At 38.2% G+C, this 23,492-nt stretch overlaps 1 protein-coding gene and 1 long non-coding RNA gene across 3 annotated transcripts in view; both read left to right on the top strand.

Annotated features, from left to right (window-relative positions):
• The window catches only part of LOC311427215, a 41,922-nt gene extending 34,555 nt beyond the window's left edge, over window positions 1-7,367 (top strand). The window contains exons 2-4 of the long non-coding RNA XR_014687254.1: window positions 2,678-2,739; window positions 5,046-5,203; window positions 6,589-7,367. This is a non-coding gene — a long non-coding RNA (uncharacterized lncRNA). The remainder of the gene's footprint in view (window positions 1-2,677; window positions 2,740-5,045; window positions 5,204-6,588) is intronic.
• Window positions 7,368-10,818: 3,451 nt separating this feature from the next.
• RASEF (RAS and EF-hand domain containing) overlaps window positions 10,819-23,492 on the top strand; it is a 39,815-nt gene continuing 27,141 nt past the window's right edge. The window contains exons 1-3 of one of the 2 annotated variants that reach the window (XM_084504398.1): window positions 10,819-11,309; window positions 21,721-21,867; window positions 22,538-22,628. In XM_084504398.1, the coding sequence (XP_084360524.1) occupies window positions 10,939-11,309; window positions 21,721-21,867; window positions 22,538-22,628 (609 nt within the window). In that variant the 5' untranslated portion in view covers window positions 10,819-10,938. Of the gene's footprint in view, window positions 11,310-18,264; window positions 18,325-21,720; window positions 21,868-22,537; window positions 22,629-23,492 lie in introns of those variants that run through there. The other variant, XM_084504399.1, reaches the window with a different exon arrangement.

The raw sequence follows: 23,492 nt of genomic DNA, 5'->3' as shown, positions 1-23,492 counted from the left end.
AATAATGAGCACTAATAATGAATAATTCCTACCTGAAAACAAGCTCTTACAGCTTACTGCTTGATGGATGTACTTTGTAGCATAGTATATACTCATGTCAAAATAGCAATTAAAGATACACACACAAAACAAAACAAAACAACCAAAAAAGAAAACAGCCTAAAATGAGAATGATAACCATATTCCAAGCTACAGGTTACACCTGAGACAGACCAGCAGAGTGCTCATTGCTGTTACTTTTCCTAAGTTCTTAGATGCCGTGTTTTGAATTACAGTAAATCCTTTTACTTCTATGAAATGAATGATTGTAAAAAGTATAAAAAACAAAACAAAACAAAACATAATAATATTATATTTCTGTTTCTATCTTTATATAAGTATGATGGAATAAATTTAATTTATTCCCCTAAGACTTCTGTCTATGCTTAACAGTAATTAGGTACTTTGTCCTGTTGATATGCCCTATTTGCAATTTTACATTTAAGTGTCTCTTCACTGTTTACATGATTCAGACTGTACAGTAAATTCTGATTTTTCAGGACACAACAATTTAAATTAAGACTTCTAATTTCTTCTTCCAGACTTGGTACTGCAAAAACCCAGGGTCCTATATGTCTCTTATTCAGGTGTAATTAAAGAACACTGAAGATGCATTCAGAATGTATAAGATATTGCATGAGTGGGATTGAAGCCTCCAAAGTGGGCTGGCACGTGAGAAATATTATTTTGCAATTTACAGAAAATTACCACACATGGCTGGTTCATCTTGCATTTAACTAGTCTGAAATAAAATCTAGATGAATAGCTGGTCCAATTAATTGTTATATATGCCTCTTTCTGTTAATACTTTTGGTCTGTGAATTATATTTCATTTTTGTTACTTAAGTTGTCTGTCTTAAACCTGACCGTGCTGAACATGTGACAAAATTCTTGATGTGTATATGAATCCTCTTTCATTTATATTGACTAGTTCAAGCTCAGTTACCAAACCCACAAAACTGCAACAGGACAGCTGTTAGAAATACTTACCTCATCTTACCATTGTTGGAAATGGGAGCTGTAAAGGAAAAGGGACTTATTTTTCTTTATCCTAGTCATCAATATATTTATCTATATCTAGGTTGTTTTCCAGGCATGTGCCATTTGGCAATCATTCTCCAGAATTAATTGCCACTCCAGGGTCCTGTGAGAACTACTGTAGCTCTGTTCAGGTATAGTCTTGACAATTCTCTATAGTAGTAAATAAATGAACATGCCTAGGAGTATTCCTGGGTGCTGCAATTAGTCCACATGGCATGGCGCATGCCTGAGGAGCTGACTGCATGCACATTCGGTTTTGGGAACTGTCTCTGGGCCATTTTCACTGCCTGGGAATTGTTCAGAGGCTGCTAGTTGGAACAGGTCTCATTTGTGCCAAATGGTCTAATAACTTTCTAGCTGTTGCAGCTGAATTGTACTGTCTAGGAACAAGCACTGCCATGCTGAGGATGAGAAAAACTAGCTCAACAAGTCGGACACACGGATGAAGTGTCATTTCCTAACGCTGAAAGTTATACCTTAAAATTTACCTTTAGTTAAACATGTTTACAAATCCTTCCATCATTTCTAGAGCTTTTTCCTTTCCCAGTTTATACATAATTTCCCTTTCTTTCCCTTGTTTTTCTACAGCATGGAAAATGAAATTTAAACGTCATCAATATTAGTAGGATTTTGCATTTAATATTTATGCATGGCTTTCAAAATATAAAGCTGGATCAGCCCTTGTGATTAATTATGTTTTCTATTAAGTAAACATTTGTGTTGAACTACGTGGAATTTTTTAAAATTTTTTACATTTTTTAAAGCTGCAGTGGAACTACAAAACCACCACATATGGTGACACCATGTGTAGGTTTCTACATGTATAAAAACAATGAAGGTACTCATAAAGATATTTGGCAGTATTTAGGGTTAACTTGCCTTTGTGGGTATCTGGGTGAGCTTATTGGTCAGATTTTGCCATGTCAGTCTGGAAACTATGAAGCTTTGCTTCTGCAGAGATATCACATTGGATGCAATTATGAAACTCCATAGTAATGGCAGAAGTTAAGAGTTTGGCTTTCCAGAAAAGATATCCTTTGGTCCTTGGCTGTAGTTCCAGCATTTTCTGCTAGATCCTCTTAATTTAATGCAAATATGAAAACATTATTATTTTCTTTATATGCAGAATAGAGTTTTGAAGTCACTCACATCTAACAATTAAAATACAACCAGTTTGTATTATCCTTATAGGATCTTGCTGGCACAACTGTGTATTATAATAACATTACAGTAATTCACAAAGTCTTTTGTTAAATTATCTAATTTTATAAGCTGTACATTATGTTTTTCACAATCACAGCTCTCAAGGATGGCCTGTTTTACAGCATTTATGATGTAGCTGTTTTAAGCTATTTGTTAACTTTTACAATGTACAGTACATAAAATAATGAAGAATAAATCTGTTTGCAGATTATATTTTATTTAAAACCATGTTTTCAAAAAGTTTCATCTTAAATGTGAGAATGATTATACACATCTTTGACACAGTTGCAATGAATTACATAAGAAATAATTTGTTAATTAAAAACAATCACTCTTCTGTTGCTCTGGATTACCTGTAAACAGTTTAACAGTTTAACTAGTTTTTTTTTTTTAGCTTGAAAGTTAACAGCTCAAGATGTGATTTTGAAACGAGAGCTGTCCTCATTCCTGCTAAAGGTAAAGTCAGGTAATATGTTTTTTCCTCCCTGATCGGATGGGTGACTGTGGTGGCCCATTTGTGTTAAAAAAAAAACACAACAGTCATCAGAGTGCATTACATTAACTGACGCATCGCTATAAAGTTTTATGAAATGCAGTACAAATATCCAACTACTCTTAGCTCAACAGCGTAGTCAACCAAAGCACTTAAATGTCATCGCAGCCAAATTCTAGCCTAATATAGCTGAGTGAGCAGCAGTTCCTAGGGTTTCAGAAGCCAGTTGTTCTTGGCAAAGGATCATACTGAAAACACTTATTTTTACTTACCCAGAATTCACTTTCCATTGACATTTTCTAATATTTACTTAGAGCTTGCTGAATAAAAGAACATCAGTACACTCACTGTAAAAGATTTGTGAGCAATACAGTTTGTGCAAAAAGTTTCACCTGCAGAAAAATAACACAGTGAAAGAAGTTATTTTTGTAGTCTTATCCAGTTGTGTAACTCTTTAATATCTGTAAGATGATACACATATTTAAAAGCTATAACAAGTCTGTTAATGGATTTGGGTTCATAAGATCATTATTTTCCTTCATGCCTTAGAAGCTGATGAGGAATCTAGTTTCAGTGAGTTTTTAGAGCAGAAAATGTCCAACTGAACTCAATGTATTTTTTACTCATTTTATACTATGTTGCTGACATACATTGTCTTTTCTACAATTTGTACAATAATAATAAAAAAAAAAAAGACTCCCTTAAATTGGCAGAAACTCTGGCAGAAGATTTCTCATGTCTTTTGCCTGAGACTTTCCTGAGACTGAAATCTCATTCCTCTTCAAGATTAACGAGCACAGTGTTTTATCTAACATTCTAGAAGAATGAATGTGGCTTTATAACTTTGCACTTCTTTTATTGTTTGTTTTACTTTTCAGCTGTGAGTCATGTAACCTTTAATCTTCTTAGGTATAAGAAACCTGTGAATTTCCTTTAATGCTTTCCTATTTAGAAGATTTTTGAGAGATGCCATTACTATACCTGTCTTCTTGCCCTGCCTGTATGTACTTTTATTGCAATATTGTTTGGTTGCACACTACCTTAAATAACAATTACAGTAAATAAGTATTTATCTATTATTGTTTATTGTAATAACTAATACCTTTTGCAATAAATAATTATTTAATGCTTCTTAATGCCTTTATTTTTATTGCTCAAGTGATACAGAATTAACCTTGCTTCTTAGGTGGAGAAAAGTGAAATCAGTTTTGTTCATGTTTATTCAGCAGTTGTGGCCTGGCTGTGAAATAACTATTTCCAAAGTACTATATATTCAGGAAGTAAATTCTTATAACAGCATCATCTCAAGTATCTTTCTGAACTTTTATACTTACAAAGGCCTATGTGGGATAGTTACACGCTGGTACATAACGCCAGAATTGTTCTCAGGCACTGAGGCCATGGCATTGATTATCTCATTATTTAACTGACTTACCTTCCAAAACAAGGTGGCCACATTAAAACTGGCTTATCCTGTTTTCTTAACTGTGTTTGTTAGGACAGAGAAATCCTTTTGTCCTGTGCTGGGGAATTATTCTAAGCAGTTTTTAAGTTTCAGTGTCTTTGGCTGAGATCTGTCACTTTCAAAATGGTTGGTTGCCATTAAGGGGGCTGAGAGACACCTCTGAAAACTGATTTCAAAGGGGCATTGACCAGATCTGTCTTACCCGGTGAAATTGTGCAGATGCTTGGTGTTCTGGGAAATATCCAGAGCTTGCCTAATATGAACAGGAGAAGGATTCATCCAATGAAATTGTGGCAGACACTTTCACCAAAGACGAAGTAGAAAGAAGTATTGATTGTGTGTCTTCTTTACAGAGCAACCTATAGGTAAAAGCATTGCACACAGCCTGGGAGACTGATTCAATAATCACTGTCTGAACCACTTCTCAGTTTGAGTGGATTCAGATTTTTTATTTCCATATAAGGAACCCTGTCCTCTGGCTGTTTTACAGCTAAGTTAATATATACCATTTAGCAAGAATCTATGAAAATAATGTAAACATTCTGGGGTTGGAGAGAAATGAAGAATGGATCCGTGATCCATAGGCATAAGGGAAACTGGCATCCGGCATCTGCTCGAAAGACCTTTTGATCTAGTTACAATGCACTGTAAAACACATAAATGGTACTTTGAGCAGTTGGATGCTTCTCAGCTCCATTACTGTCCCTGTTAGCTTTGTGGTTAGAGCATTTTACACAGAAAAAAAAGAAAGGTAAGTTTAAATCGCCTCAGGCAGGGAGTTAAACTTGGTTCTCTGACTTCTAGGGAAATGTTCCAACACATCGAGCAAGAAAAAGGTTAAGAGGAGGGTTAAACAGGTACCTTTCTATCTGAAAGAAAGTCCTGTACTTTGCAATGGTTTGGAAAGAGCTTTGGAAGCATTCTGCAGAAAAAAGGTCAAAACCTATCCTGACTGGAAGAAGGTATGTCCATCACATGAACAATGTTCATGTCTGTCCTGAAAACAGCACATCTATCCTCATTGTTAACTTGAGTGCACATGGGGAATTACATTTTGAGATGCCCACTTACTCGAGAGGAGAGAAGGCTTTAAGCAGATATTTCTATTTATTTATTTATCTGACTATTAAATTTGGGAAAAGTATGAAGCACACACTTAGAAGCACACAAGGAAGGCTTGCATGCCTGATAATTTGTATGTTTTTCCAACACTGCAAGCAAAAAAAAAAAAAAAAAAGTTACTATTGTAACCCAGAAAACTTGTTTTGCATATGTATTGAGACTACTCTGTCCTTTACAGCACTACAAATGACTCGCTTCTTGGTTTCTGTAGGAAATTTAGGAGCCTGGTTCATATGAATTTCATCTTCTAAGACCATGCCCAAAGGACTGTTTAGTCCATGGTGAAATACAAGCTCTTAATAATGAGCAGCATATAATAATCCTAATGTAATAAATGGCTTTTCCATTGATATGTTTTTTTTCTTTGTTCACAGGATAACTTTCTTTTCAGTTCTGTTCATCAATGGACCTGTAGAATATTGGTTTAGATTAGTTTATTTTATAGCTATGGAGGAAGAAATGGTAAGAAATTAGACAGTGGTCAGTTTTCCTCTTTAGAGAGCAATGTAGTTACTGCTTGCTCTAGCAATCCCACCTTACCACAAGCAAATGATGACTCTGATTTCTTTGAGCCTCATAGGATTGAAAAAATGAGGGAAGAAAAACCTCTATTTTCTGAGGGCAGCTGTGTTTCTTTCAGTATTAAACATTCTCATTTGTCCCTTTGTTTCTGAGGAAGTGCGTGACAGTAGAAGTTAGGACACAATGATTTCTTTTGCATTTAACACAGCCAGCTCTGCATTTAAATTCTGGTTCACTAAAAAGCAACTGGCATTTGTCAGGTCAAACACATTAAAAATAGGACAGAATAAAAAAAAGATAGTCAAGATATAACAAAAAATCATCATGAAAGCCTTCCTGTAAAAGGTGAAATTCATAGCCATTTATTGTGAGCTCCTTTATGTTATTCAAAATCATTACAATTTTTGAGAATAAGCAACTTGACAGCATGTCTTTAGAACAGTCGTCTTCTGCCATTTCTGGGTTGGAATATTCTTGTTATAGCAACATCAGGGTAACTGCTAATGCTTCCAGACTTGGCCCAGCAGTCATTATTGGTCATTTCAGTGTCTCCCTGGCTATTCAGTTGATCATACAGACAAAAGATTTTAAAAAAGCTGTCAGGTTTTCATTTCTCTTTTGCTGCCAATACTCAATCTTTTCTGCAAAAGCACCTTGGATACTTTACTGTTCCTTTATTAATGGTCTATTTGCTCCATTACAGGCTGAAGATGTTTCATCTCTATGGTTTCCACTTCAGTCCTCATCTGGAGTCCACTAAAGAAATTGATAAAACCTTGAAAGTCTTTTGTGATCTCACTGTCCCAGCTGCTAACATACCAGTTGAATGAAAAGTTTTATGTGTCTTGAGAGATGTTTTTAGCTATTAACGTACTACCACTTTGACAGAGCTTTTATGTCACTTTGAGTCTCATTTTTTTTGTAAAATCTAAACCTAAGATCTTGTTCCTTTGCAATATTATGTAAGTTATTTAATTTCTGTGCCTTGACCTGAGTTTTTTAAGATACAGATTATGCCTTTTTCCTTTCAGAGGTTATACTAACACTATGTATCTGAAAATGAGTAGAGCCTACATGAGGCCTGCTACTGAATACATTGTCTGTAGTTTTTAATTGAGAAGAATAAGAACAAATCACAATCGGTAGTATTAAAATTTACATTGTCAGGGAATGAGAGTGTGTAGGAATGGTCTATAATCTACCTAGATTTGGGATTGAAGTACATGCACCTATCATACATGGTTCACATGAGGTGTATGCCTGGTAATAACTGGATAATTTAAGAGCTCTCTAGCTTATTTTGCTGGGCAGCTCCATTCCTCTGCTCTTTTCTTCCTGGAGCAATGATTTCATGTGATGCCATACCTCCCTTTTCTGGTTTCCTTGTCTTTTCTAATCCCTACCATTTAAACTCTGTGTTTGTAACAGCACCAAAACCTATGGTTTTTTTCAATCAGTAAATACATGACATTTTTATAGTGATACAATGTGTCTATCATTTTATATTTTATCTCAAGCCTCCCTGAAATTCCTGTGCATGGTTTCATGTTTTGTTGTCTCTTCAGCCAAAAAGATGCTCAAGCCGGGTGGAGTAAAGCAAGATGAAGTAAAGCAGATTGAAATTATACTTGGGGAAATTATTTTATTTTATTTTTTTTTAAAGAATTTTTTTTTTTTATAAAATGGCAGAAAAAAAAAAGGTTTTGTTTTTGCATATTTATTTAATTTAGAGTTTGGTTTAAAAGGACATATCATTCTAAGAATAAGCATATAATTTCAGAAGAAAGCACTCTTTTGCTCAGAATCCTGCCTTCATTACTCACTCTTAAGTCTCATCAAACAAAGCATCTTTTGTTCGTTATCTCTGTTCTAGTGCATTAGGACCATTTGACTGAACCATGGTCTGCCAACCAAGCACTATTTGCCTGGCATTGTGCAATAATACGGGTACCATCTGTTTTGCAGGATATACCTGCCCCATTGCAGAGCTAAATGACACACTGTACTTCACCTCAGTACCTGAGATTTATGTGACAAAACTTCTGTAATAGTGGAAAAGAAGGAAGACATTGAAAACCAAATTCTCTTTTATGATGTTACGTTTTACCACTGATGGGCAGCTCAGCATCACCACAGCTGCTCTCTCATTCTCCCTCCTCTGCAGGATGGGGAGATAAGATGATGAAAAAGCTCAAGGGTTGAGATAAGGACAGGGAGATCACTCACCATTAACTGTCATGGGCAAAACAGACTCAGAATAGGGAGATTAATATGATTTATTGACTATCACTAGCAGACTAGAACAGTGAGAAACTAAAAGCAAACTAAAAACACCTTCCCTTTTCTACCTCATCCCCCTGAGCAGCGCAGAGGAAGGGGGAATGGAGGCTGTGGTCAGTCCATAGCACTTTGTCTCCACCGCTCCTTCACGGTCTTTCTCTGCCCCTGCTTCACATGGGGTCCCTCCCATGGGATGTCGTCCTTCTCCAGCTGAACCTGTGGGGGCTGCCCACAGGCAGCAGCTCTCAAAGCACTGCTCCCACATGGCTCTGTACCACGGGGTCCATCCATCCCCCAGGAGCAAACTGCTCCAGCACGGGTCCCCCATGGGTGGGCGGCAGCTCCCCCCAGATCCCCTGCACCTGCGTGGGCTCCTCTCCACAGGCTATAGCTCCCACCTCCTGCCCCTTCCTAAGGCAGGTCTGGGCTCAAACCTTTTCCACCAGGGGCTTCTTCACAGGCTGCAGGGGAACTTTTGCTCCAGCTCCTGGAGAACCTCCTGCCCATCTTCTGCATTGACTTTGGTGTTTCAGGGCTGTTCCCCAATCCTCTTTCCCAGCTGCTGTTTCTTAGTGTTTTAATGCTTTCTTAAATATGCTCTCACAAAGGCATAATCAATGTTGCTCATCTCTGTCTAGCAGCAGGTCCCTTTTGGAGCTGGCTGGAGCAGGCTCCACTCTGACGTGGGGCAGCTGCTGGGCTCTGCTCACAGAGGTCACCCCTGCAGCCCCCCTGCTACCAAAACAGAGTCACTTAAACCCTATACAGACATTCACTGAATCCAAAAGGGATTTTCTGCATGTGAAGGCAGAAATCTGGCCCACATAGATGTTGCATTGGGAAATATTGCAATACATTTATATATCCCAATTTAAAATAGAATGTTAATGTGAAGATTTCTGTTTGTTTTCAATGTCATTTATTATTTCCTTGTATCATATAGGCGGAAACATAAGGCTTAAGAAAACAAAAATGCAGACCTTTGCAGCAGGAAGTTAAAATCCAAAGTCATGTAAATACAGGATTATATGGAAAGGTTTGGGAGAAGACAGTGTTAAATCTCAGAGGAAAAAAGATGGGGGTGATATATCCAAAGTGTATGTCCTCTACTTAGCAGTCCAGGATAGACACTGCGACACGAGCTATGCATGACGGAGTGAGGACAGACAAACCTCACCTCAGTGAATGTGCAGCCACAAAAGTAGAGGAAGGTGAGCACATTGATCTGATGAGGAACTTCTTGTCTAGTGAGACACATTCAGCCCCTGATGCGTTTGCTGCAGTTAAGCTCAGAAGCCTGCCAACACTGAAAGCCAACTGTCCTGACTGTTAGAAATAAAGAGCTGTAGGTGTAAACATTTGTCATTTCCGATGGCTGAGTAACAGCTATAATCAGCGCTGTTGGGGCTTCATGATTGACTTGGTCAACTCTTTGGGTACAAAAATTAGGCTGACAGATGAGAAAACACGGAACACAAAGAACTCTTCTGTCAAGTTAACTCTGCTTTACCAAAACACTAGGTTTTGATAGAATATGAGAATCTTAGGATGATAGCCCTTTGCTACACATAGTAGTTTTGTTATTGTAACAGAAACGTACCAAAAAGTGTCAAAAAGTGTCAAAAACATATAAAATCACATATTGAAGCCCTTCAATATTTACGTTTAAGCTAAATTTTATATTCCCGGTTACTTAGTGTCTGTATTTGTCTAGAGCAGGAAGGAGCATTTCACCAAAAAAAAAAAAAAAAAAAAAAAGAGCCTGAAAAAATTCAGATAGGTATTTGTAGGATTTTAAAGCGAGTTTGTCTAACCCTGGCAAAATAGTAATCGAAAGTTGTAAAACCATTAGTTTCCTTTGAGGGCATTCCACACTTCTTGGGTAGAGGAGAATTTCATAATCCGTTTGCAATGTGTGATTTATTCTAATGAGAGGTCAGCTGGGCTGCTTGTGCTTTGCTGGACTGAGTATTTACCCTTGGGCTCTATTTCACTGAATAAGGAAATGTCGTTTAGTGAGGTGGAGGATTTGCATTCTGGTTATCACAACTTCAGTATGTGCAATTTACATTTGCAGATAGTGAAGAATAAATGGAGGGGAATATAAAACATCTCAGTTAAGAATGTAGCTGCTTCCGATGAAAAACAAACTTTTACCAAGGACTTAGGGAAAGTGGGGAGCCTTTACTTCTGTCGAAAAAGACGGAAGCTAGTTCTGCTATACAAAGCACTGAAACCTGGCTCCTTCGGTTAAATAATCTTGCACGTTCACTGTTTTCACAACGTCCCTGCCTAAATCACTGCTGGTGGGACAATCGCGAGCGCTCTCTCGGCACCGTTTAACCCGAAACTGCTCACGGCCCGCAAGACCGTACGTGATGAAACCTCCGGTAGCCGCGGTTTCCTCGCCTACCGCTAACACAAGGAGCAGTTTTGTGCTGCTGGCACCGGGCACCGGGCACCTTCCCGGGGGCTACGGGGCGAGCAGGTGCCGTGCCATGCGGTGCCGTGCCGTGCCATGCGGTGCCGCACCCTCCACCCTCCCTCTCCCCTCGGGCCACCTCGGCGCTTGCTGCCGGCCAGAGCCGCCCCCTTGCCCGCCTCCCTCCGGGGGCACCGGGGCGGAGCAGGGCCCGTCCCGTCCCGTCCCGTCCCGTCCCGTCCCGTCCCGTCCCGTTCCGCCCCGCCGAGCGCACGGCGCAGTGCTGCCGCCAGCCCGGGCCGTGCCTTGCCGTGCCGGGCCGTGCCGTGCCGCGGGCAGAGGACGGGGGCGATGGACCCCGACGGGGAGGACCTGTCCCGGCTGCGCGCCCTCTTCCTGTCCTGCGACGCCAACGGCTCGGGCCGTATCGAGCGGGAGGACTTCGCGGCGCTCTGCGCCGAGCTGCGGGTACGGCCGGAGGAGGCCGAGGCCATCTTCCAGCGCCTCGACAGCGACCGCGACGGGGCCATCACCTTCCCGGAGTTCGCTCGCGGCTTCCGCGGCGCCACCCGGAGGCGGCGGCCCGGAGCCGGCCGCGGAGAGCCGCGGGACGGGGGAGACGACGAGGGGGAGACGGCGGCAGCGCGGGCCGCCGCGGGGCTGGAGCAGTCCTGGAGGGACTTCGAGGTCCGGCTGGGGGACGAGGCGAGGTTCATCCCCAGGTAAGGCCCGTCCCGTCGGGCCGCCCGCAGCGCTGCCGTGCGCTGATGATGCCACACAGCACCCCGACGGGCACTGCTTTGCCCCGGTGTGAGCGGGAAGGAAGAAAACCGGGGGTAGATTTGGGTCATTAAAGCTGGGTGTCGCGGGTCTATCAGTACGAAGCTGGTTGCGTTTCACTGATACGTATTTTGGGGGTCAGCAGTAGCCTGCCTGAAACTTGAGGTGCTCCGTGTTACAAAAATACTGGCTGTGGAAAGTACGGAGTAATTTTGCTTAATTCAAAAATTGCAACTTGAACTGGAAAACGAGCAATCTGAGATTAAGGGCAGCTAGTTCAGGGACAATTGAAACAGATACATGACCATATGCAAAGGGGCTTGTGTCAAACTCCAGCAGAGCTGTCTGTGAGATCCACAGGCTCTACTTAAAAGCATGTCAGAACCTGTGTAACTTTTCCACCAATCAAGTCATTTGTACAGTTTGTTGCTTTACAGGAACACAAATCACTGGCAAATTTATCATTCTGGTCTTCATGTAACACACCTTAAATTACTCCTGAAACAATAGTTTGGTTCTAGCTACTTTTAAAATGCATGTGGCTCTTGCAATGACAAATGTCTTCAAAGAGATGTCCCATAGGTTAAAGAGTTTACTATTCATGCCCACAATCAGAGTAGGTTGCTTTTTACTGAACTGAAAAATAAGCCTCGTTTGAAAGTCTGCAGAAGCAATCCAGAACTTAACCTAAAGCCAGAGAGATAATCAACAGGGGATGGAAAAATGTGACTCATGAACAGTGATGGCTTGTGAAAGCATACATTGCCTTTTGGTAATAAGCGTGTTGCTGTCTCTTGGTTACTGTGTTTGCAGCAGCAGAGGTTTGAAGACTGTGGTTGCTTGTCTAAGAGGACAGTAGGACGGGACGGAACTAACCCTCTCGGGTTTGAGTGTCCAGACATGTAATTTAGTTATATTGTTTTGGGATTCTTAGGCAAACAGAACTAAATGCCAATAATTAAATACATGTGTGCCAGGTGGGCAGTTATTTGTTGTAACATTTCCCATTCATGTTTAGCTTTATAAATACCTTTGAACATCCTTCACAGTTGGCTATATTTCTTAGGTGTGTGCCAACGTCAGCTGAAGAACAGTGTACCCTTTGTTTTTCCTGTTCTTTCTCATTCCTGTGCTGAAGCACTAGAAGCAGGTCTTTGTTACAGCTCAACTTTTTTTTTTTTTTTTTTTTTTTTTTTCCATTTATGACCCATATCTTTTTTTGTTGAAATATATCTCTGATATATATATATATATTTATGTCCCACTGGGAACATTTGGACCAATTATGTGAGTGAGAAATGAATATATTTAAAGTGTTAAAGTCTGGGCATGGAAGAGGTTTTAAACAGCAGAATATAACAAAACCATGTAATGTACAAGCTGGTACTTCAAAAAACATGCTTATTTTTTAATTTAAATAATTATTTTATTTTTAGTTGTTTATTGGTTCATTTTTTTTTAAATGCTTTCTAAGAACAGACCTAGGTTGGCACAGACCTGCCTCTTCAATACTGTAAAAGAGCCTGTGTTCTCACATTGTGATTTATCACCCTTCATATTTTTGCTGTAACATTTGTGTCGAAAATCATGAGAAAAGTAATTACAAGAAAGAAACTCCTCAAATGGAGATGAATGGAGTTAGTTGTCTGTATTTTTGATCTCAGTTTTGAGGTCATCTTGGGATCTTGGGGGTTCAGTCCCTCAAGATTCTGTGCATTCTGGTCCTGCTCTGGCAAAACACTGTCACATGCGTTGATGCTGTTGTGGTTTGTACAGCAAAAAACAAGGTGCAGGAGATTAAAGTAATGAGACAAAAATATTACTGAAGTAAGGAGAAAATTACCCAGCATCTGCGGTCTGTGTCATTCTTGAGTTTGATCAAATACCCATGGAAATCAAAAGGAAAATTTTCACTGATGTCAGCACATGTGGTTCAGCCTCTTCTTCTACAAATGAGCTTTTAAAAGCCATAAATAGGTCTCCATAATAGCATGGAAAACCCAGTAACACCGATCAATATCCTAACTTAATGGAGTAGCAGGCATCAGGTGCAACATTTTTTACTGTAAGGTACTGCCTAGTACCAGGTAATAAAATATGCCTGTACTAAAATGAGCATATTTTGAATTTAGTTAATTTTTGAAAATAAATTTTTATTATTGGATGGACCTTGTCTCTGTATTTTGGTGTCTGGGTGGCTCAGTTCTGTTAGCTTAAACATTCAAGTCCATTCTGGAGTTGTATCTCATGTAGTTAAACAAGGGTAGTAACACTGCAAAGTTTCTTTTCAGCCCTACTCCCTCTGAACAGATTTTCAGGGCTGAATTCAGTTAGGTTTCTTTGTAAGGTGGTCACTGTGAGTCAAATTATTGTTTGTCTTAGTCTCCACATGTACTCAGTGAGCAATTGTGCCTCTAGCACAAAAAAGTGGAGTCTTTCCAGGCTAGTGACCTAGTATAATGTGTGAGGTCAGATTTTAGTGGAATTGCGTAGAGGGTTGGGTATTTTTTTGGCATTCATTTAATTTAAAAATGCAACTACTCCTTCTTTGTTGTTCATATTCAATCTGCTATAATGAGTAATTAAACACAAAAAGGTTGCTGTACTTTTGGTTTACATGGAGAGAATAGCCAATGGGGGTATATCTGTGTGAGCTTTAGGAGATCTACTTTATTAGAACTCAGACACAGCCATTGGTTTACAAAAAAAAAAAAAAAAAAAAAAAAAAAAAAGGGGAATTTAGCTATTTGGTGCTCCAGGCAGTGAGTAGTCCAGTGTATTTCTTGCCCTGAAAGGGTTTAGCCTGTGGCTGTGTTACTGGTGTTGCATTCCAGTTTAATATGTGGTCTTCCTCAGGTCTGTTTGGATTTCAGTGGTAAGATGAGAACTTTCACTCCACTCCCTTAACAGGCATGCACTCCTTTAAGTATGTGAGAAGGTCTCATGATAGCCACACTTCTGCTTTTCTAACTTGGAACAAAGAATGATCCGATGTCTACTGGTTCGTCAGGATACAACCTATTCTTATGATCCTTGTAGCAGTTATTTCTGTCTGTAAAACATGGGTAAAAACTTCCCAGAAAACATATTCTGAAATTTAAATTTCAAAGATCTTAAATCAGAAGGAGAAAAGACTTGAACTGCATGTATTGTGAGCCTTCTTGCTTATTGCTGGGATAAACTGAATCCCTTTCAACAATAGCAGGCAGTATTTCTGTGATGTTTGGGATAAACTGGTTGAAAAATGAACTAAATTAATTTCATCATGAAATCTAGAGAAGAAAGTTTGTATCCCTGTTTAAGTTAATTTGTTCTGCTTCAGACATAAGCCTCTCCACTGCCTTGATTGTTAATCTGGGGATCTGTTTCTTTTGCCTCCTTTCTGCGCTGCCATACTATGAGATTTTATGCATTGTAAAATTACAAAGTTTCCTAATTTAATTGAGATAACAGTTCACTCCTAAATATGTAATCTGGGCCTGTATAGAAAATGTTGGTCTGGTAGACATCATAAAATGAGAAAAGAATATTGTTTTCAACAGTAGCAACTTAAACTGTAAAGGTGGATGATGCTAATGGCATATGCTGCTGTGCAACATGAGAGGAAGGGGGCTCTTCTGCAGAAAAAAAATAGTTCAGAACTCATTATGCACTTGCTGTCATGAGCCAGAATGGATTTTGTGCCAAAGTGAATAGAAAACTAAGCCTCAGCTCTTATCAGGAGATTGTGTTTATTTCCAGGAGATGAAGAGCCATGATACTAGCAGTGGAATTTCCTTGGAAGTTGACGTGTGTTTCTCAGAGAGGGAGTGAATGCAAAGCCTGAGGAGAAGCAGCTGTTTGGTCCACCTTTATCACAGTGCTGAAGAGGGGATCTGTGCTGTAGGATTTTTTCTTGTTTTCTCACAATGAGGGGTTGGCAAATGAGCTCTGCAGGAAGAGTGTGGAAGTGTGGAGGATCTTCGGTGAGCTAGAAGTCTTTCAGAGCTACCTTAGGTTTTCCTACCAGTTGTTTCTTTTTTTCCTTTAATCAGAACAGCATCTGTACCAAATAACTTAGGCTCTTTTGTTAGGTTCATTTGTTTTACTGAAATTTTTGTGTCTCATTTTCAATAGACCCATCATTTGGAACATTCTGCCTCTCCACAGACTTCATCTTTCCCTCCTTTCCCACAGACTTTTCCACACGTGCCCCACTACTTGCTCCAAGTTGCACGTCTGTCCTTGGACAGGGAACAGTATTTATTTCTTGGAACACTAGAAGGCCCATCCCTGCAAATCTGCTGCCACTCCCTTGCCCAGACTCTCACCTGGGGGTTGAGGATTTGATCTTCTTTTAATGCAGTTCAATTAGTGAAAGGACTTATAAAGAAAAGCTGATACTAAAAGAAACACTGTGCTTCAGGTTAAGAAATACTTCAAAGTTTATTTTGTATGAATGTTTCATGTAATTGTGTTTCTCCTCAAGGCTTTTACTGTAGGAGAAAGTGTTAGACACTCACCTGGGACAGAAGGTTTTCTGAACAGGGTATTTTCCTATTCTTGGTAGTACACACAGGTTATTAATCTCCAGTGTAAGGACAGATGTGTGATGCCTAATCTTTCTCTTGCTCTGACCACCCAGCTCAGATCCTCCTGGCTCAGACAACCTTGCATTTCATCCTTTCATACCCACACCAGAACAGAGGTGCTACAGGTGGTAAGAGTGATTTTTGCAAGATCATCTACACTGGGAAAAGACCATTCAAGGACAGACCATTCTAAAGCTTAGAATCAGGGGCATATTATTATTATTATTATCAGCATGCAGACATGTTTAAGTATAGTGGTGATTGTCTTTGCTTCTACCTGCACATACAAAATCAGAAGCTGTATTTTTCAGGTGCCTGAAGGATGTCTGGGTCAACAAATCAAAGAGAAAGTTTGAAAGTTGGGGACTGTAAGTCTGCAGGTAGTAACATGGCTAAGAAAGAGGACAAAAGTGAAGGCAAAGATCAGAAAAGCAGCAATGGATGTTGTGGAAAAGACATATATATAAATATTTATATTATATATTTATATATATGTCTTTTCCTATATATGTCTTTTTCATATACATATATATATATATGTAGACAGAAAGACCTCTTTTGAGTTAATGTAGAAGCTCTTGCTGGAGAACAATTTGGTCTCATTTTTTTACCTCTCATTGCAGTCCTAGCCCAGTGAGATTCTTTAGCCCACTTCCAGTCCAAGTGGGCTTCTATCTTGTCCTGCTGCGTTGTGTTTTCCTGAGTGCTCTGCACAGGTGGGCCCTGAAATTCTGCTGGTACCTTTGTAAGTCTCTACCTTTCTAAAGCAGACCCTGGTAAATATACACAAAATAGTGGTGGAAAAAACACTGAATCATTACCATGCCAGGGGAAGTGGTATTATAACATCACTGTCAAATCTTTGATTTTTGTCTGTTTTCTGAAAGCTTGTTGCACTTTGCCTTTTACTTGGTGGAGAACTGCACTACAAATACAGCCCAATCTGTCAGACTAAACAGAACATGTAACATAACAAACTTTCTTTGCAACTAGATAGGGAATACATGTAAGAAACTCAGAGTTACTCTTCTTTGATACATTCCACCAACTTCCTTTGAGCTGCATTTGGAGTGTGGACTGGTAGGCAAACTGTCATTCAGCCATTTAAAACAATAATGTGAATTGATATGAATTGGTTTAAATAAAATTATGCCATGTAATATCATCTAAGTATCTGATATCTCTAATCTTTGTTTTGTGTTTTTTTTTTTTTTTTTTCTTTTCTTTTTTTTTTTTTCCTCTGCTCTTTCTCCATTCTACTTTGGTATTTTAAATCTATCATATTACAGATGGCATTATCATCAGGGCAGATTTATTTTATTTCTGTAATGCAGTAACTCTATGTAATACAGTATTATGTGAAGTTATTAAAACATTAGTTAGTTAATACAATTACAATTAATATAATTACAGTTAATAATTTTACAGAGAACCTAAACTAGTAAAACCTTTGAGATGAGGTAAGGTAAAGTGAGACCAGTATCTGGTCAGGATAATGTACTTTTTTGTAAGTACTTTGTGCTTATAAGTGCTTATAAGTGCTTTGTGCTTATACTTCATGGTAGACGATACCAGCATAGAACCAGAGGGTCCAAAGTGACAGTTTCTTTCATGTTGTATTTGAAAATGCTCTTTCTATGCAATTGTGAAGCTTTACAGCTGTGTTTGTGTGGAACTTAAAGGGGTACAGCTTTTAATCTATTTAAAAGGGGATTTGTGGGTTTCAAGAAACGCTAATTTTAAAGGACAAACCTGAGCATTTCATATGAATTTTGTTGAAACTGAAGCAAAGGCATTTTAGTTTCCTTTTTTGTTCAGAGCAAAGACTATTCAGTGTTCAGGAGTCAGCTCAGTAAAGTCTGTTTGTGAAATCTCCCTTGACAAATAATTTTGAGTAACTAATACATTTGCAGAAAGAAATAGCATGTCCAGGAGAACTGGAGATAAACAAATAAATTAGGCAATATCTATAGCAACTAGTTTGTCCCGCTGCAGTGATGTCACTAATGCTTAGCAAAGCATGTAGAGGAGTGATTTAAAATATGAAAGAGATGATTAAGAACAATTCTTCTCTTAATCATCAAATACTTATTGCATGCTGATATACAGTGTATGTAACTGCATCCTTCTAAAATCCAGTGAAAGTATAAAATATTATCACAACGTGCTCTATGCTAATCATGGATGCTTGGAGTGATTAAGTCAGTAAGAGTCTTCCCAGTTCATGAAAATGTATTACTGCTTGCTGAAGGTGTAAGTAATCAAGTAGAGTCCCATCAATTTTGTTGCTTTAATTCATTTCTCCTGCATTTTCCTGTTGCTGCAGTACTTGTTGATTGATGTTTTTAATTGAGATATCCTGTAAGGCTGCCATAGAAGCTCACAGGTGAGTGTCACTGAGAATTTCAGTGGCCAACTTTTATCTAAAAAAGTCTTGCATGTCCTTTCCAAGATTCTGTACAGTGTAGTTTTTTGGATGTAGCTTCTTTGACCTGAAGTTAGCAAATGACGAACCCTGCACAGGATGGGGCAAGAAAGACAGAGTACCAAGATAACCGTATATTCCTTGTGAAAATAAGTCATGTAGGTCCTTAAATATCCTACCATAAATTGGTAGGCTGTGATTTGGAAGAGTCTCAGGTAAATGTTTGCTCAAGTAATGTATGTTTTGTGTTAACATCGAGTAAAAAGTAATTTTGCCACTGTTTGGTTGCTTTGTAGGAAATAAGGTCATTAGTAGGCATTTCCCTGGCAACAATGAAATCTAACAGAAAAAAAGATAATTCCAGAATACAGATCTTGAATTTGTATTTCTTATTCCTAAAAGTTATATGCACTGACCTAACTTGAGTTGAATGTATTTGCCTCAGAAGATTGATAACCTCTGTTCATCTTGCTGTGGCTAGTGCCATTTCTGTTTTACATGCCACACTTCTAAAGGGGTATGTGTACATTGACACTGTGTGAAGAAGTGACATTCTTCAGCAGCTAATTTCAAATATGCACCGTATCTGCTTTTATCTAAAATTTAAGACTGTTCTGTAAGCAGTTTTGGTGAGGTGTTTACACCTCTGAAGGACGACTGCTGAAGTGCCAGGAATTTATGAGATGCAGCATATGTTATCATATCCAGCTAGCAGACTAAATGGAATTTCAAGTAAAGGGACTACAGAGAGACTGCATTTTGTAATTTTTGAAGTACATGTACAGTCATACTCCAGCTTCAAGGCTAATCAGCAGTAATGGAAGTGTAGTAGGAAATCTGTGAATGGTATCACTTCGGGACACTCAACTTACTGTTTATCCAGTTGCTGATACTTGGAATTCAGTGTTTAAATACAACCGATCTGTTGTACACTTGGAATTTAACTGAGACCCGGCGAACCTGAATCATAAACTTATTCTGTGATATGTGCTGTTATCACAAGCATTCTAAATTTCTTTATTGTGCTGTAATCTTTCAGCACAGAAATTTCACATATGTCTGAATGACGTAATAGTACAGAGTGAAAGGAAGGCAGATTTTAAATGAATTTTTTTCCCGATTTTAGCATTTTTAATGGTGTTATTTTATCTGAGTGTGGTTGCCAAGGAAAACGTCCCTTAACAGTTTCTTAAAGGTACATGTAGAATACTGAGTAAACATATGTCTGGGGAGTTCTTTAATGATATGTTGCTTTTACATATGTTGTGTCATCTGATGATCAGATAAATCTGTATGTTATTGTAACCATACGTTTTGTGAACCTTGATATTATTCTATTTAAATGTTATTTAAATGAAATTGTATGCATACATAGTCAGAGTCAAGTTTACTTTAAGTTTAACTTCTGTAGTTACTGAATACACCTAAAACCTAAGGCTTTATAAATGAGACCATTTGCAAGACAGAAACATGTAGGTACACAAAAATGCCTCTGGCTTCAGTAAATCTGTATTTTCTGTGATGGTGTTATGTTCCTGTGTATTGAAATAAGTATCTGCATTTCATCTGGAAACTTATTTTATGGTTTCCTGAAACATTTAATTGTTTAAAATGGAAATCTGAGCTAAAGGAGCAATTCTGGTACAGCTGTAATAAAGAAGAAGCAGAGTGCTGGAATGTTGATAGTTTAAACTCTGGAAGTACCTCAGGTGGGAAAACCACACTGAATGTTGATATCATGCTTGTAGTGAATGTGTTCATTAGCACTGCCTTTCATAGAAGAGTAGCAGCTCTCTAATAAGGAGGATCATTAAATTAGAGGTTAAGCTTTCCTGTAACAATAAAAAGAGGACAGGTATTTGTGATATGTTAGATATGGCGTGTGACTAGAAATTGCAAAACATTATTTCTGTTTACATTTCTGCCACTGGTATGATGTATTTCCTCATGACTGGTCTGCTTCCTGCACCTTTGTAGACCTGCTTTTCCGTTTTACTTTTTTTTTTTTTTTTTAAATCTGTAAATTCTCAAATACCTGCCTATGTTCCGGTATATCGTCTACAGGGCAGTCAGCTTCAGTTGTCCTTAGAATTGCTAAATTCTGATGTTATAGAATTTTCTCTGATATATTATATATATATATATATAGATAGGTAGGTATCATATAATTGCCTTATGATAATCCAGTTATTCGAACTAAGCTGGCTTTTAATACAAACTGTTACCTGACATTAATAATGGTATGACCAGAAATCAGAGCTTTTTACAAACTAATCTGTGTAATAACATTTTGGTGCTTATGCTATTTTGCATCTTGTCAAAATGGTTTGCTTTGACAATTAAAACTGTACACAATCTACAGGAATGAGTCCAGATTAAGTGGGAATCAGAACATTGTATTCCTGCATTGGGGCAGCCATTAAGAAGCAGTATAAATTTCAGGAAGTCTTTTAATAACTTAAAAGATCTACAGAGACTTTTTATTTTTTCTTTATATATTAGTTGTCTTTCACATAAGAGTTATATGTAAAATTAGCTTCTTACAATTTTTTTTTCTTTTATTTATGTACTGTTTTTGTGGAATAAAACAGGGCTGTCATTGTTAGGGGTGCAGATTTCAGCACCAAAATAATTTGTTTTAAATGAGAGAGGAGTATTTTATTTTTCTCTACAAATCTGCCCACTTATACAATATATCTGAAGACTAAATGTCTAACAGATGGGGAGCATCAGACTTTGTACAGGTAGCTGTCTTTGCTTCTGTGCCTCTGTGGGTAGCTTTTTGCTTTTCTGAATTTTGCAGGCCATGCATATTTCCATATTGCTACAAAGATATTGTTACCTGTATTTAGTTTTCAGCCTAGCTAGCAAACCTCTGTCATTTTACCCCATGTGGTGGTGTCACAGGACATATGATCAGCCCCTACTGTATCTTAAACATCCATTTTTACTTAGGTGGTTGGTGTACTTACTCACTTTCACATTTTTATGCAGCTTGCTATAGCATTATACCTCTCCACAGATTATAATTAACATTACAGCCACCAGAAATATTGATTTGTATTGTGGATTACTCCAGTGGCATGCTCTTCAATACATCACAAATATAAGTACAAAAAATTGACTAAAACTAAAAAAGATTTTTCTACAGTAGCTATGTTAAAAGAAATTGAAAGAGTAAAAATAATTTAGAATAACACAGACCTATCTTGCTGAATGTTCAATGTCTGTATTTAACTTGTTAAATTTTAAAAATAGGCAATAAAGGGGAATACCTTCATTTGTAATACATTTTTCAAACCTCTTACAGAACATTGTTCCAAGTAAGTCTGTTAAAAAGGTATCTGTCTTTTTCAGACAAGAGCAAGTCAGTGTTCTGTATCAGAACATACACATAGTGGAACCAGGATTAATCCAGTCATACGAACATGTCATTAAGAACTTCATCCGAGAGATCAAGCTTCAAAGCACAGAGATGGAAACCTTGGCCATTGCTGTCAAAAGGTATAGTGAGTTGTGCTTCTAGTTCACTTATGCAGTTACATTTTTCTCTTTCGCACTTTGTTGGATTAAACTACTGGAAGTCAATGCCAAAATATGCCTGAGTGTTTTCATAAACTGAGTTCTAAAGTTAGCTTATATGCACATGTGCATAAACATTCCCTGTTCATACTTTGGATAAATTCTGTCTGTGTTCTTATGTTTAATGTCTTAATGCATTTTGACTCCTCTTCCATGGCTGTACCTTTGAGGTTTAGCATACTCTCCCATTACAATTTCATTTGAAAAAATGTATTTTTGCTTCTCCGGAGCTAAGGACAGATTTTCCATGTGTCGGTGCTGCAAGTTGCTGCAAGTAGTTATCCTTTCGAAGTCTCATTATAGAATAACCAGAGGGGCCTTTTATCTTTGTAACTTCATTTTCAAAATGTGATGTGATGTCTTTCATATTAATCATCTGCTGTCAGCTGTTATTTAAAATCTAATTTGCCTGTATTTTCAAATTAATTTGTGATTTAGGTTCCCAACCACACCAGTTGCAAAGTCTGGGCAGTGCTCAACTGTTTCCATCTCTGTCTAATTTGTTTCAGTGGAGGCCGGCAATTTTTTTTCACATAACTTTTTGTCAAGACACAAGGCAAGTCCTAAGAGAGAATTTACTTTTAAATTTTAGAGCTCAGGATAAAGCGGCAGCTCAGCTCAGTGAGCTGGAGGAAGAGATGGAACAACGGATACAGGCTGCGGAGCATAAAGTTAAAAAGGAAGTGAGTATTTTGTATTTACACTATTTTGTAATGACGGAACTCTCAGTGGATTTATGCAGGATTGATGGACAGGTGTGTCTTTGATGCTGATCGACTGGCTCAAAGCCAATGAAAGCAGGGCCTGGATGAAAAGAAAATATCCATGAGATGGGAAATGTATTCTCTTAATGCTTCCTCAAAGGGGAATGGCTGCTCAGATGTAATAAACGGAGAAAAAAAAATCTCTTTTTCTTTGGTAAGAAAATAGTGATGTAAAGCAGTTTATTACTGCTTTTATTACTGCTAATAGATGAATTTATGTAGAAATTAATGCTTAAATAATTTGTTCCTAATTTGTACATCTGACTAGAGCAGTGACCTTTCTTTCCCCTGTTGTTACGTTGTGGTGCTGCAGTCTTATTTTAGACTTCTAGAGGAGAGAGGGTGTTTGTGATGATATGGTGTGACAGTTGTGACCTCTTGAAGTTGATGGGATATTTTCTGTTTCAGTGTACTCAGGTTTTAGCCTTTGTTTCAGCCCACTTGTAGTCTTGATGGCAAAGTACAAGAACTCTCTTCCTCTTTCTCATTGAAAGATATAATAAAACTGCACGTCTGTGTAATTCTAAGCAGAAAGCAATACAGGAAATCCACCCTACCTGTCTTGTCTGCTTCATGTTGAACTGTTACTAAATTCACATACGATAAACCAGACTTTGTAGTATATATAATATGAGCTGTTGTTCATGCAAAGTATTCTTATGTGGGCATAAGAAATTCACTGATTAAAACATAAACTATGGTTCTTGTAATTAGTTTGGTAGGATGCACCATATATTGAACCTCTGTATATTTGTTATATATTCTTTCTTCAAAGTATTTGCA

Source organism: Aythya ferina, assembly GCF_964211825.1.
Source record: "Aythya ferina genome assembly, chromosome: Z".
NCBI classification, from domain to species: Eukaryota; Metazoa; Chordata; class Aves; order Anseriformes; family Anatidae; genus Aythya; species Aythya ferina.
Note: the sequence above shows the minus strand (reverse complement) of the source record. Positions and strands in the feature narration are given on the sequence as shown.